The sequence below is a fragment of the Salvelinus namaycush genome, chromosome 4, assembly GCF_016432855.1.
Source record: "Salvelinus namaycush isolate Seneca chromosome 4, SaNama_1.0, whole genome shotgun sequence".
NCBI classification, from domain to species: Eukaryota; Metazoa; Chordata; class Actinopteri; order Salmoniformes; family Salmonidae; genus Salvelinus; species Salvelinus namaycush.
Window position 1 is genome coordinate 31,091,647 of NC_052310.1, and position 14,221 is coordinate 31,105,867.

Below are 14,221 nucleotides of genomic sequence, written 5' to 3' on the forward strand. Positions count from 1 at the left end.
CCACTTATCTGTTTCCGGGTCACAGAGGATGGAGGATGGTCTTTTGCCCAAATGAGAGAACCCCTCAATCTCAGACTGTTTCTATTGTGGTGAACTATGTGCACAGATCTGACCAACAATTTTGAAGGATAACCATGAACACCGGCATTTCTTTAGATAACAGCAAAAACATAATTTGTACAGAAGTAGATAGCTAGTGTCATGACTTGCCCTGTTGGGTGAGGATCGTAGGTGCCAGATTATTATTTTTTTATTTTTTTATCTCTCTCTCTCTCTGATGTTATCCTTCTAAAGTCTCTCTGATGTTATCCTTCTAAAGTCAATGGCCACGCCCACATGAGCACAGACATTACGTTGGAGTCATGGTATGCCCCCTTTACCCAGAGTGCATAAAACCCACTTCTGACAAAATTAACATTAGTCAAGAGAATGCGAGGACGTGTGCCCCCACGCTGAAATGGCTACCACGCTATAGACCAGAGAGCATGGAGCTGTAGCTACATGTTGGATTGGTTGGAAATTTAAATATAGACCAGACAGTGTGAAGCTGTGGCTACACGGCTGAGAAATGGTTCTTAGGGATAGCCCCTTTTTTTTCAATTTTCGCCTAAAATGACATACCCAAATCTAACTGCCTATAGCTCAGGCCCTGAAGCAAGGATATGCATATTCTTGGTAGCATTTGAAAGGAAACACTTTGAAGTTTGTGGAAATGTGAATTGAATGTTCGAGAATATAACACAATAGATCTGTTAGAAGAAAATACAAAGAAAAAACAACTGTTCATTTTTTCTACCACCATCTTTGAAATGCAACAGAAAAGTCCCACATCTAGCCATCACTTTGGTTGTAATTCCGATGGTGTCCACAAGATGGCAGCAGTGTATGTGCAAAGTCTCAGACTGATAACTTGAAGTTTGAGCAAACTACATGACATTTAGTGTGAAGTCACCAAGGTACATTTGGGCAAATCGTGAAGGAGACATTTACATTCACATTAACTTTTTCTGCAATAATATCGTCAAATCTGTATACTTGGACTTTGATTTAGCTTTTCCAGTATTAGTAGCCAAGTTACAAGTTCAACATTTGCAAAACACCCAGTTTTCATAACTTCATAACTCTCCATATTCTTATAATTTCTGTCCAAAAGGAAAAGGCGTGACGTCGCACAAGGTTAGCAGCAACATTTTGCGACAGATACTGGGTTGCCGCATACTCCCGTAAAGCCTAGCTCATTGGCTATCTAGCTAGCTTTTTTGACCCCGATTGGTACTTATTTGACAAAGTTACAGCCAATCAAGTGAAATCCGCCTGCGTCATCGGCGTGCCATGAAATTTCAAAATCGATCGTGCATGCTACATGGACCTTTTTAGGATATGAAAAAGGATTTTATCTAACAAAACGACAGTTCATGTTATCTCTGGGACCCTGTGGATGATAAATCAGTGAAAGATTTCAGAATGCAAGAATGTAAGTACACATTTCGCAAGAGGACAAGCACATTAGAGTGTCTAGTTTGAGAACTCATAAGTTCTCAACTGGCAGCTTCATTAAATAGTACTCACAAAACACCAGTCTTATCATCAACAGTTAAGAGGCATCTCAGGGATGCTGGCCTTCTAGGCACAGTTTCTCTGTCCAGTGTCTGTGTTCTTTTGCCCATCTTTATATTTTATTTTTATTGACCAGTCTGAGACATGGCTTTTTCTTTGCAACTCTGCCTAGAAGGCCAGCATCCCGGAGTCGCCTCTTCACTGTTGACGGTGAGACTGGTGTTATGCGGGTACTATTTAATAAAGCTGCCAGTTGAGGACTTGTGAGGGGTCTGTTTCTCAAACTAGACATTCTAATGTACTTGTCCTCTTGCTCAGGGGCCTCCCACTCCTCTTTCTATTCTGGTTTGAGCCAGTTTGTGCTGTTCTGTGAAGGGAGTAGTACACAGCATTGTACGAGATCTTCAGTTTCTTGGCAATTCCTCGCATGGAATAGCCTTCATTTCTCAGAACAAGAATAGACTGACGAGTTTCAGAAGAAAGTTCTTTGTTTCTGGCCATTTTGAGCCTGTAATCGAACCCACAAATGCTGATGCTCCAGATACTCAACTTCTCTAAAGAAGGACAGTTTTATTGCTTCTTTAATCAGGACAACAGTTTTCAGCTGTGCTAACATAATTGCAAAAGGGTTTTCTAATTATCAATTAGCCTTTTAAAATGCTAAACTTGGATTAGCTAACACAACGTGCCATTGAAACACAGGAGTGATGGTTGCTGATAATGGCCTATGTAGATATTCTATGAAAAGTTTGCCGTTTCCAGCTACAATAGTCATTTATAACATTACCAATGTCTACACTGTATTTCTGATCAATTTGATGTTATTTTAATGGACCAAAGAAATTGCCTTTCTTTCAAAACAAGGACATTTCTAAGTGACCCCAAACCTATATTTCAGAGGCCAAAAAACACATTGACATGGAGTTTTAAAGGGGATACACTCATATTTTAGAAGAGTTGCATATATTTACATTGCTGTCCATGGGGTCCTTCGATGGGTCTCGTTCCAGAACTGGCATTCTGGAACGTTGGAAGTCCAGTCAGGCATGTAAAATTGGATATGGCTCTCTGCATTTGTGAATGAAATTGACAAGACAATGTCAGACTATGGCTCCCTTATTTGTTGATTCCTTTTAACAATATCAAAGTAACCTGACAATCAAATGAGATGGTAAAAGTACATTGGTTTTTTTGGGGGGGGGGGGGGGGGGGGGGGGGTAGATCAGCTTTAATATTGCAGATAGATTGTGCATTCCATCAATGCAATTGTCTCCATCATTTCCAATCCCCCATGTTTTTGGGGAAAATAAATTCCCTAACCCTAACATCTCTCCCCTCACTGGAGTAAACTAATAGACAACAACACTTAGGCTTCTACTTCCAGCTTTTACATAGTATATACAATTTACAGACACAGTATATTTTACAATAGATATCTTTTGTTTGTTTTTAGTCCCATCCTTCAGCTCCACTCAACCCCTCTGAACACCATCCTGTTTTGATTTCTATTTGCCATATATTTTTCAACTGTGCTGTGATGTTTCACAAAAGTTCTGAACTTTTCTATTCTCAGATTCAACATATTGCAAAATAAAGATAATCGTTTTTGCCAAGAGTATTATTATATTACTGATGGGTTGACTATGACTTATTAAATTACCCAGCAGTACTATTTACAGAGTTAGCGACAGTTAATGTTGTAATTTTTCAGTCATTCCTGAACCTGCGACCAAAAACAGGCTACATATGGACAGTACCAAAACAAATTATCTAATGATTCTGTCTCTTATCAGCAAAATTTGAAAGTATATTGTTGATATTGCTGAAATATTTATATTATTTTCATATCGCAAATTCCTTAAAACTGTAGCAAAACAATTTATCATATAGAAATGTGATTATTCAAGCAGGACTATTGAGTAGGATTATTTCTTATTCACTTATAAAACGAGATGCCTTTTGGGCTTAGTATCACCAGGAATGTAAGGTTGTATTACTCCATTTGTTGTTTTTGTTGTCATTGAGTCTTTGGAAACAAACAATGTCCTTGCTTCCTCAAGTCTATGAAGTCTTACAAAACAAAGTGCCAGGATCAGCCTATTTATTTGTAAAAAAAAAAAATATATATATATATTTTATTAGTGAGTCCCATTGTTGAAATAACAGATTGTGCCTTTAATAAGTTTACTTCAAGAAGTATAATATTTCAAATTTAATTCAGGGCTGCCGTTTTTCATTGGCACGATACTGCTAGAAATACTAAGGTTTTTCTCTTACCTCGGCAGCTTCAAAAAGTTCAGGTGTGATCTAGCCTATTATCAATGGCTCCGGTAGATAGACAGTCTAGCGTTAATGTTTCTAGTTCTCCTCAAAACCAATCCTTTATCGTCCAGTCTCAGTTTCAGCATCCCTGCATTCCATCCACAGCACCTCCGTTAGCTTAGGAGGGACGCTGAAGGTACCTAGTCCTGTTGGCAACAAGGCACCTCCCTTTGCGAGCCATTCACGGATAAGTTTATTTGGCAGTTTGCGTGTTAAACCCACCTGTTTAGGAAAGGGTTAGAAACCGTGTCCAGTATGCTATACGCACCGTGTGCAGGTAGACCTATTGGTAGCTCACGCCGAGGTGTATGGAAGCGTTTTATTCCTTCTTTGGCTTTCTGATTTTTCTCCGACAGTGTGCCATAATTTCTTTCTTTTGTTGTTGTTCTTTAAAATATAGCCGACATTAGGCCTACAAGCTTACATTTTTGCACGTGTAGCCTAGATTGTAGTGTGTTTTGACTGATCATGGTTTTATATGATAAAGCAGCCTATGTTTGGGATTGTTTATATACTGCCCATTGTTCTACTAGGCTACATAAATCATTCTCCAATCCTGTCACATTAAATATGGAATAAAAGAAACAACTGCTCTGAATTTGAGGGTCAGGAAAATTAAAGAATGGGATAATTGGTTTACTGGTAACCTGCTAAACCAATACCACAAAGTTTAACCAAAGCGCCTGATTCAATTCGTTTTTAACTTAAATGGTGATTAACGTGATTTTTAAACTAACTTTCTCCATTTCAAACGTTCTCTAGTTCAATTGATTAAAACTTGTAGAATCGCTTATATTTTTCATAAGCTCTCAAATCAGACATTAATTGTTGATATTTAATTGTGCATAAACTATTTCGATGTAAAAAGAAAACGAATTAAACCTTACGTATGTTTATAGCCTATTGGTCTTGATTGAGATGTATGTTCATATTACATTTTAATTTGATGTGAATAATGTGTTGTGATTTTAGTGACTTTGACTTGTGAATTTCTTACAACCCTTTCAACTATAACGTTATGTAAATATTGTATTTGCATTATAAGAGAGCGACACAGACTGGTAGCTAAAGGGAGTTAGCCAATCATTGCATGCATATTATACTTTTGACAATAACACACATGAAGCACTGGTACATTCACATACTCTTGATTTAATATCTACATTAATATACATATATAAGCAATTGCTGAAATGTCCTATCATACATTTAGGATATGCATTCCAGATAGCCTATAAATCATCCAAATTAAGTTAAATACAGAATACACAAGGTAAGACGGGGGATTCAAACCCATCTATTCCCCCCTAACAGAGTATTGTGACATATTGCATATTGATTTTAGCAGCACAACTCTTGCAAAATACATATAAGGTATATTATTTTGAATGACGAATACATTTCATTACTTCTTTTTTATGATAAAAGTTATGTTCAGTTTACACAGGTCCATGAATATGATATGGAATCAATGTTTTGGCACAATGCACACACTTTCAGCTTTAACAAATATCACCCTAGCGCAATTTACTGTGAATGCTTCTTCAGATGACATTGTCCGATTGAATTGGAAGACAGGAGATTAATCTGGAGTTATCTTCTTTCCTAATTAAATTATGTAAATGGTTCGGTCAAAGGAGTATGGCACTGAGAGTTTAGCTTCATCGCTTTTTTTTTTCTTTTTTTTTTTACAGTTTACGCATATTCAAATGACTCTTCTTCAGAATACCTGTCTATGCCATTCTCATCAACAACATTACTTAACCCCTTCCTCTTCCTCTCGCGTTCCTGAGTTTTTATTGTGTCGTAGAGACCCGTGGGGCCTTCCTCCAGTAGCATGCCTCTCTCCGAGTTTGAAGGTTTCATTTGGCACACGTTCTTTAGTAAGAGGAGCGCTGGTGCGTAAAGCACATTGGCGAGGCCCATGCCCAGGTTGAGCTGAATGAAGCCCAGGTCGTGGACTATCTGTCCGGCCACCACAGGGCCCAGGGCGTAGGCCACGCAGTAGGAGATGTCCGCGATGGCGTACACACTGCCGTACACCGACACATGCCGCACGTCCACCAGGAAAGCGAGTGTAGGCAGTAGCGCCGTGTCCACCAGGGCGATGCCAAAGCAGATGCCACACAGTGGACCCATCAGCTGGCCGAAGGTCTTACAGGCTGGCACGGTGCACGAACTGGCGCCGATTATCACCATGCCCAAGGCCCCGTAGAACCACTGCAGGTGTGGGTACTTAGCCGCGAGTTTGACGGTGATGTACACACCCAGGACATGCGGGAAGAACGCGGGAAGCCAGGCAAGGCCGATCTCCCATTGGGAAGAGTGCATGGTTTCTTCCATCCAGTTTGCGATGGTGGGCTCCAGGAAGGCCAGCGGGATGTTACAGGTGGTCAGGGCACCCGCCACCACAACTATGTAGGGGTCGATCATCAGTTTGTAGATGGGGGTGCCCACGGGCATGTTCTCTCTCTCCCCTCTGGAGAAGGGCTTTAACACGGTCAGGCACAGCATGCCGTCCGTGAAACAGATGCAGGCCAGCACAATGAAGGGCACCCGTTTCCCACAGAACTCGTACAGGATGCCCCCGAAGGGAGGCGCCACTAAGCTGCCGAAAGAGATGAATGCCAGGGCGATACCCAGGGCTCTGCTCCTCTCCGCCTCCTCCGTGTACTTATCCGCTATCATGGCGATGCCTGATGTATCTGCGAACGCTGAGCCCAAGCCCTGCAAGCTCCTCGCCGCGAACAGAGACACGTAATTATCGGCGAAGGCGAATAGACAAGTGGAAAAAAACATGATGATGAGTCCGATGAACAGAGGAAGGTCATAGCCGACCCGGTCAATGAACGTCCCGGTCAACGGGTTGACCAAAAGCTGCAATATGGCTTTGGACGCAAAAAGTACACCAATCTGCAGGTCGAAGTTGCCTTTGGTGGCTTTAAAGATAGTATGATTCGAGGAATTCCCGGCATTTATTACTCGTGCATTAAACGAAGCGTGATCTGCCTCACTTTGTAATTCTGCCAAATAGTCTGGTATGATCGGCACAATTACCATGTAAAGCATGTTATCTAATAGAAGTGCTACACAGACAATCACTAGAATAATCCGTCTCTGTCGCTCAGGGTCTTTGAATTTAGTACCTAGTTGTTTAGTTCTTTCGCCTATCTCAGACAGTTTCATAGCAGCAGATTGCGCTAGATCCCCGGCTCCGTGGTCGGCTCCGTGGTCCTCTGTGATTCCCTCTGTATCCATGATTCTTTACGTTTTCTGCTGGCTTCTCTCTTCAAAAACGAAAAATAAACTCTTTCCACCGACTGAAATGTGCGCGTCTGAGTTCAGGAGCTCTGTGTACATTTGTTTTTGTCTTGTCAGGTTCACTCATTCAATTAACTTATTCAGCAGCAGTCTAAACATATGGCCAGCTTTCCGGTCTTTACCTTTCCCTGATGGCACAGTCCGTCATTGCGCTCCTATTTCCTCTCTCGTGACTTGGACGCGTTTTATCCCTGTCTTCCATTGTGGTTTCATTGTCTCATACCCCGTCATTCAGGTGACGCGCTGGCGACAGATAAACTCTCACAGGTTAGAGATTCACCTGCAGCTCACTTGCACACTGTTACTAGTTTGTGCGGCTCTTTCCTAAACCAGACTGCCCCTTCAGTGCTCTGCGCTCTCCGCCATCTGCTCTCACGTCTGCAGCCACCTGTATGTCATCATCTCACATCAGCTAGACCCCTTCAGTGTCCCCCTACCCCGTCGTTTCCAAAAGCTATATGATGCAATCCTTTTTTGCCTTTCAGTGTTTCATTTAAGTCATTTAAGTCATTTAGCATTAGCAGTTTCCACAGATGGGACATTATTTTATGATAATTTAACACATGGCAAGCCCGTGCCCAATAACACTCTGCAACCAGTTACTTCACGGAAAAATACTCTTGGTTTGATATAGGCCCACCCTTCAATCAAAGGACAGTGTGTGCTTGTATAATATGAATTGTATGGACGGTTTCAAAAAGTCAGGAGAGCAAAACAATGGACAACATTTGAACAATGTGTTTGGAAACATTTGAACAAGGAGTTATCTTTTTAGATGTGGGCTATATTTGTTTCCAAGTGACCTTTGATGTACTGTATGTATTTTATGCAATGTATGTTCAATACAATATCCACTGTTTGGTTAACATTTCTAACTTTCATACAACAAAATATTAATTTCATTAAATTAATTAAAAGATTAATTAATTGAAAAGTACCCTAATGTTTTAATAGTGAAACGTGTGTAGTTCAGACAGAGGAGTGATCAACTACACTGATCTCGACTGAGTCTTCACTCAGCCGCAACAAGGTTGCCATTTTAAGCACATGACGTCTTTACCCAAGAATTGGAATTCCAATAAGGGAGTGAACGTTATTTATAATATGGGTTACATGGAGAAAATCGGACCTCTATGAAATGAAAATGGACGGCCCTCCCTTCAGTAAAATATATTTTACCGGAACGCTTGAAAAAAGTAACCCTCCCCTATACCCAAAATAATAATTAAAACAAAGTGGATAGAAGAGAACATGTCTACCAATTACCCTCACTTCTTGGACAGATCAGAGCCTTTGATATGCAGTTTTAGAAACGGTTCTTTGTCCTGTAAGCATTAAATGGGAACGCAAAAATATTAATAGTGCACAGGGCTGCGGGCTTCGCAGGACACAGGACGCCGTGGAAGGTAGTAGATTTGGAAAAATATCCTTCATAGTAAAAGTATTGCATCCATTTATCATTTATGCAGGTCCGAGAAAAAAAATCTTTAATAAAAAAAATATGCAATTTTTCGTCATTTTACATATTAACAGAAACTTTTTTAATAGCACACAAATTACCGAAATTACAGGATCTTCGTAGCCTATAGGCTATTAATCATTTGATTGAGACCACACTAGATAGCCTATAAGCACACTTGATATTGCGCTCCCAGCGGAGAATCAGAGATGAGGCTATTTAGGCTATAGGCTATTTAGTGTGGTCTCAATCAAATGATCCATAGCCTATAGGCTACGAAGTGCATGCTCGGGGAAGCACAGAGCAAAGTTATACTTCTAAGATAGCTGCTGGGATAGTGTAAACAAAACTAGGCTGCACTACACACCACAATGACTATTCCAACGCTGAGCCCCAGGCTGCTCTGCTCTTGCTTATCAAAAACGTTTTTTGTGTGCTGCCTTACCAAAATGGCTGTGCTGTGTAGGCCTAAGGTGGCACACAAAGGCTTATTCAGATTTTTTTTGTTTGATTAGGCCTAGTCTGAAAAATTCATTATCTCATGCGTGAACTAGCGGCATCTGGCACACATCAACATATAGCCTAATAAGCAACTCAATTCTAAAACTCTGAGAAATATTGACATTTCATCAATTACAAATTACATGATGCTCCCCTAGACTAGATATAAAAATTATTAAACCCTGCCCTTGAGTGAAATTGAAAAAGCATGACCCTCCCCCATTTTCCTCCAGATAACCATTTTGTACATTTCGATCCATCAATAATCTCTCACAGCTCCCAGTAACAGTGATGTGAGTTGGTGTCCAAATCAGATGCAAGCCTTAGAGCACATTAAATCAAAGTTTAATCGAGCAGATTAAATCAAAGTGTAATTTATTCAAGCATACTTGATCAAACTGTAAAGGTCCTGCAAAGTCAAAATCATGTTTTCCCATCAAATTGGATGATATTTGGACATAACCAGATGAAAGTAGCATGACCAAATTATGAAAAATTATGGTCGCTGGTACATTGAGAAAGTTTGATCATAAACTTACTGGCTTCCTCCTCTATGTCAGGGGGGGGGGTATGACGATTCTAAATGACAGGGGCCCTAAAAAAATATTAGAACTATGGGTAACAAAATCAATATTAAATTATTAACCTATCATAATTAATAGAGTATTTTATTTACAATGCAATAATAAAACTAACCGTTTCTTTTATTGTTTTTGGCAAAAAGTAGACATCCAGAGAGCCTCTGCTCCTGAGAGCCCCCCCCCCCCCCCCCTATTTACATATTTACATGAAATGGTTTGGACCTAGCAGTGAATTGCGAGTGAGGAGTGCCGTGGAGCATCATGTCATAGCTTCCTAAAGAAAAATCTGGCTTCCAAAAATGAAAAGAAAGACAGGAGAGAGAAAAGAAAGAGCGACAATATGTCACCAAATTTTACACAAAGGAAGGTGAGTGTAGTCCGTGAGTGGTGGAAATTAATCTGTTAGCTTAGTCCATAGTGAAATAGGCGACTTTTGTTCCCCTAACAGGCTGACTACACGACTCGCGTCGCTTGCGCGAACGTTGCAAAAATAAATGTAGAAATCTATATTATTAAATTATTGCACCCACACTGCTCGCGCGCGTCAATGAGCATGTGCATTGCCAAGGGCTAAAATAGAAGTCAGTTCTATTTCTGACGCAGATCGCGCTGCAAGTCCTGCCTCTCCCATCTCCTCATTGGTTTATAGAGGCAGGTACCAACGTGCCATCTCCTCATTGGTTATACCCACATGGGTGACTGAAAGACGAACGAGGTCAGTGGCGGTAATGCACCTAATTTATGAAAGTTGCCAATCGCAATATAAAGTCAAGAGAAGAAAAAGCCTAGGAGGAGAGATGACTAGAAACGATTCGGTTGACCCTAATGTGTGGATTAATTGTCGAAGTAGAGGATCTTGTGCATTTCAGGTTAAATAACAACTCAATGTTTATATCCCAGGACAAATTAGCTAGCAACAGCAAGCTAGCTAAATAGGACAAATTAGCTAGCAAGTGCAAGGTAGCTAGCTAATTGCTATAAATGTTTCATGCTTTTCGACCTGTCCCCAACTTAATGTAATTGGTTCAGAGTTTGTTTTGATATTTTAACCTGCGTTTCATGATCGCATTTGGTGTGGGGGACAAAATAAATTTATGCACGATGGCGCACGCGCGCAGCTGGTTTGGGTTCCGTGTTTAACATTAGTTACTTAATATCTTCACAGAACATTCTGGGTATATACATTTCTCTCCTTTTTTAGCTGACATTTAATCAATGCAGGCAAACTTTTAGCAAGCTATTCATACTAAATCAGTTGTCCCTTCCCCTGCCCGGTGCCAGGCCCAACAGATGCAACTTCAGGCTCAGCAGCCCTGTCTCCCCATCCCCATACCCCTGAACCAGCCCGACTCCCAACTGAAGAAGGAGGTGAGCAGCATTGTGTTGAATGACATGTCAATTGGCATAATTGCAGGTACTGCAATGCATTGAGGACAGGAATGTGATTCTCCAGTCAGGAAAAATCTCACTTGACACAGAGGCAGCCAATATCAGAGCCTTAAAGAAAGAGATGCAAGCTCTTAGAGATGGATGGGAGTCTCTCCTGTCTGAGGCAACACTGATTGCTACGCAAATGGATGTTGCACCTCAATTTAGCAAGGAACACAGCCACCAGAGGAAAAGGAAGAGATTCCATGATGAGACCTCTCAAGAAAAGACAGCTCAGGACAGTGCAGCAACGGTGTTTCAGAACAGTGTTTTTTACTGCTTTGGACAACATCATAAGTGACTTGGACACTAGGTTCCACACCACTGCAAAAATTGTAAAAGGCAGATTAGTGAGGATAGTCCCTTCTGTGTGCCAACCACTGGTCATAAACTATTCCAGAGATCTTACACCTGAGTTTCAAAATGAAGTAAGACACCTGAACACTATATATGCTTCCACTTTCCCCCCTAACTTGTCCCCTCTTGGTCTCCTGAATGCAATTTGTAAGATGCAGCTGAAAAGCATTTTTGGAGAAGTGTGCATTGTTTTACGTATATTTTGCACACTGTCTGTGACTGTTGCTGGTGGCGAGAGAGCTTTCAGTAAGCTACAACTGATAAAAAACTATTTGAGGTCCACTATGTCCCAGGACAGGCTTTGCAGTATTGCCCTGCTATCCATTGAAAGTCAGTTTGCTAGAAAGCTGGACTTCAAAGATTTGATTGTTAGCTTTGCTAGCAAGAACTCTTGGTGCTGGGCTCTTGGTTAGTAAGGCTGAGCAAGGGCCAGTGATAACTGTTAAATGGCATGGCTATGGATATTGGATTACCACACATATTATGCCCACAGGTTGAGAACAAGACTGAGAACAGACAGAGACAGTGAACAAGATATATCTCAAAGTAATGGCTGGATTGCCATAAAATGTGTTGTCCACAATCAAGACCCCAAGTGGAAGAAACCTATTGATTTGGTGACCACTTGACCTTTCCTCTAATGCCACCATCAGGCCTATTCATTTCCATTTCCACTTTTACAGCTGCTAATCTTCTAGTTGGTACAGTTGAAGTCGGAAATTTACATACACTTAGGTTGGAGTCATTAAAACACATTTTTCAACCACTCCAAACATTTCTTGTTAACAAACTATAGTTTTGGCAAGTCGGTTAGGACATCTACTTTGTGCATGACACAAGGAATTTTTCTATCAATTATTTACAGACAGATTATTTCACTTATAATTCACTGTATCACAATTCCAGTGGGTCAGAGGTTTACATACACTAAGTTGACCATGCCTTTAAACAGCTTGGAAAATGTTGTGGAGGTGCTTTACTGCAGGAAGGACTGGTGCACTTCACAAAATAGATGGCTTCATGAGGAGGGAAATGATGTGGATATATTGAAGCAACATCTCAAGACATCAGTCAGGAAGTTAAGGCTTGGTCGCAAATGGGTCTTCCAAATGGACAATGACCCCGAGCATACTTCCAAAGTTGTGGCAAAATGGCTTAACGGCAACAAAGTCAAGGTATTGGAGTGGCCATCACCATTCCCTGACCTCAATCCTATAGAAAATGTGTGGGCAGAACTGAATAAGCGTGTGTGAGCAGGAGGCCTACAAACCTGACTCAGTTTCACCAGCTGTCAGGAGGAATGGGAAAAAATTCCCCCAACTTATTGTGGGAAGCTTATGGAAGGCTACGCAAAACGTTTGACCCAAGTTAAACAATTTAAAGGCAATGCTACCAAATCCTAATTGTGTGTATGTAAACTTCTGACCCACTGGGAATGTGATGAAAGAAATAAAAGCTGAAATAAATCATTCCCTCTACTTTTATTCTGACATTTCACATTCTTAAAATAAAGCAGTGATCCTAACCGACCTAAGACAGGGAATCTTTACTGGGATTAAATGTCAGGAATTGTGAAAAACTGAGTTTAAATGTATTTGGCTAAGGTGTATGTAAACTTCCGACTTCAACTGTATGTATACTTAGTTCAAACATCTGCTGCTGATTTTATTATTTTGTTTGTTTTATAATTCTATAGATAATGTTTATTTATTTTAATTGAAAAGGTTAATGTATTTTTAAGAGAATTTTCCATTCAAGAATTGTACCATTAAAATTACATTTAGACATTAAAAGATGGCATTTAGCACATTTCTTAAGAGTGTATCAGTCTTGCATCAAATAGTGAATTCCACTGTTTGCAGAATGTTGCATGCATGTCTGCACAGTGTTATATTTTCACAGCTCACTGTCAGTAAATATCGTACAGTAAATATTGCACTACAAGATAGTTGCAAGCCTCCAAAGGTAGAGTTATTTAAAGCTTTGAATAGGTCGATTGGGTTCTGGAGGTGTGTGGTTACAGCAATTGTGCAGGGTTTGTGGGGCCCAATGTGATATATTTTCATGTATCCCAAAATCCCTGGTGGCGCTCCTGGGCTGGGTTAATTTAGGCTTAATGTGACATCACATATAGCCACTAATTTTAACCTTTTCACATGTGAGTTGCCAATATCTCTTAACAGTCCCCCCAGCATGAGTGTTTTTATGTGAGTGTTGTCAGAATACACTCACTAAGCATTCTTATGCAAGTGAAGTACATTTCCGATACAACATGTCACAACAGGCCTTCTGGAAACAGAACATTTGTGGGTAAACTTTCCAAATGTAGACAAAACAAAAACAAGCTGGGATCTTTTTGTGTCTGTAACATTAATTATGCGAGAAATGTCGGTGGAAACGCATATTGATATAATAACCATCATATCGAAGTAAACTTGGAGTCACATGATGATATGTTGTGTGGTCCTCCCACTACGACTCGTCAGGAAAGCATGCAGTTTATTAGCCTACAGTTGAAATAAGCTATGAACTTCACAGGGTGGTGAAAATGCAAGGTGATGAGCTTGATGCATCTTTCCAATAAATATTGAGGGTCTTATTCTGGTGACACAATCATCGATGCTTGGCTGAAGTTTGACAAATAAAAATAATCTCGCTCTTTTGTCCATAATAATCTCATCATGTAGGCTATACC

The 14,221-nt window shown here is 40.4% G+C and overlaps 1 protein-coding gene across 1 annotated transcript; it reads right to left on the bottom strand.

The window, feature by feature from the left end:
- Positions 1-5,574: 5,574 nt before the first annotated feature.
- LOC120045825 (probable vesicular acetylcholine transporter-A) lies at positions 5,575-7,137 on the bottom strand. The gene has a single exon (XM_038990757.1). It carries the CDS (start codon positions 7,135-7,137, stop codon positions 5,575-5,577), a length of 1,563 nt encoding a protein of 520 aa, XP_038846685.1.
- Between the last annotated feature and the right edge of the window lie 7,084 nt (positions 7,138-14,221).

Excerpts from the sequence above, each read along its gene's own strand:
- LOC120045825 (XM_038990757.1), bottom strand. The coding sequence starts at position 7,137 with ATGGATACAGAGGGAATCACAGAGGACCACGGAGCCGACCACGGAGCC.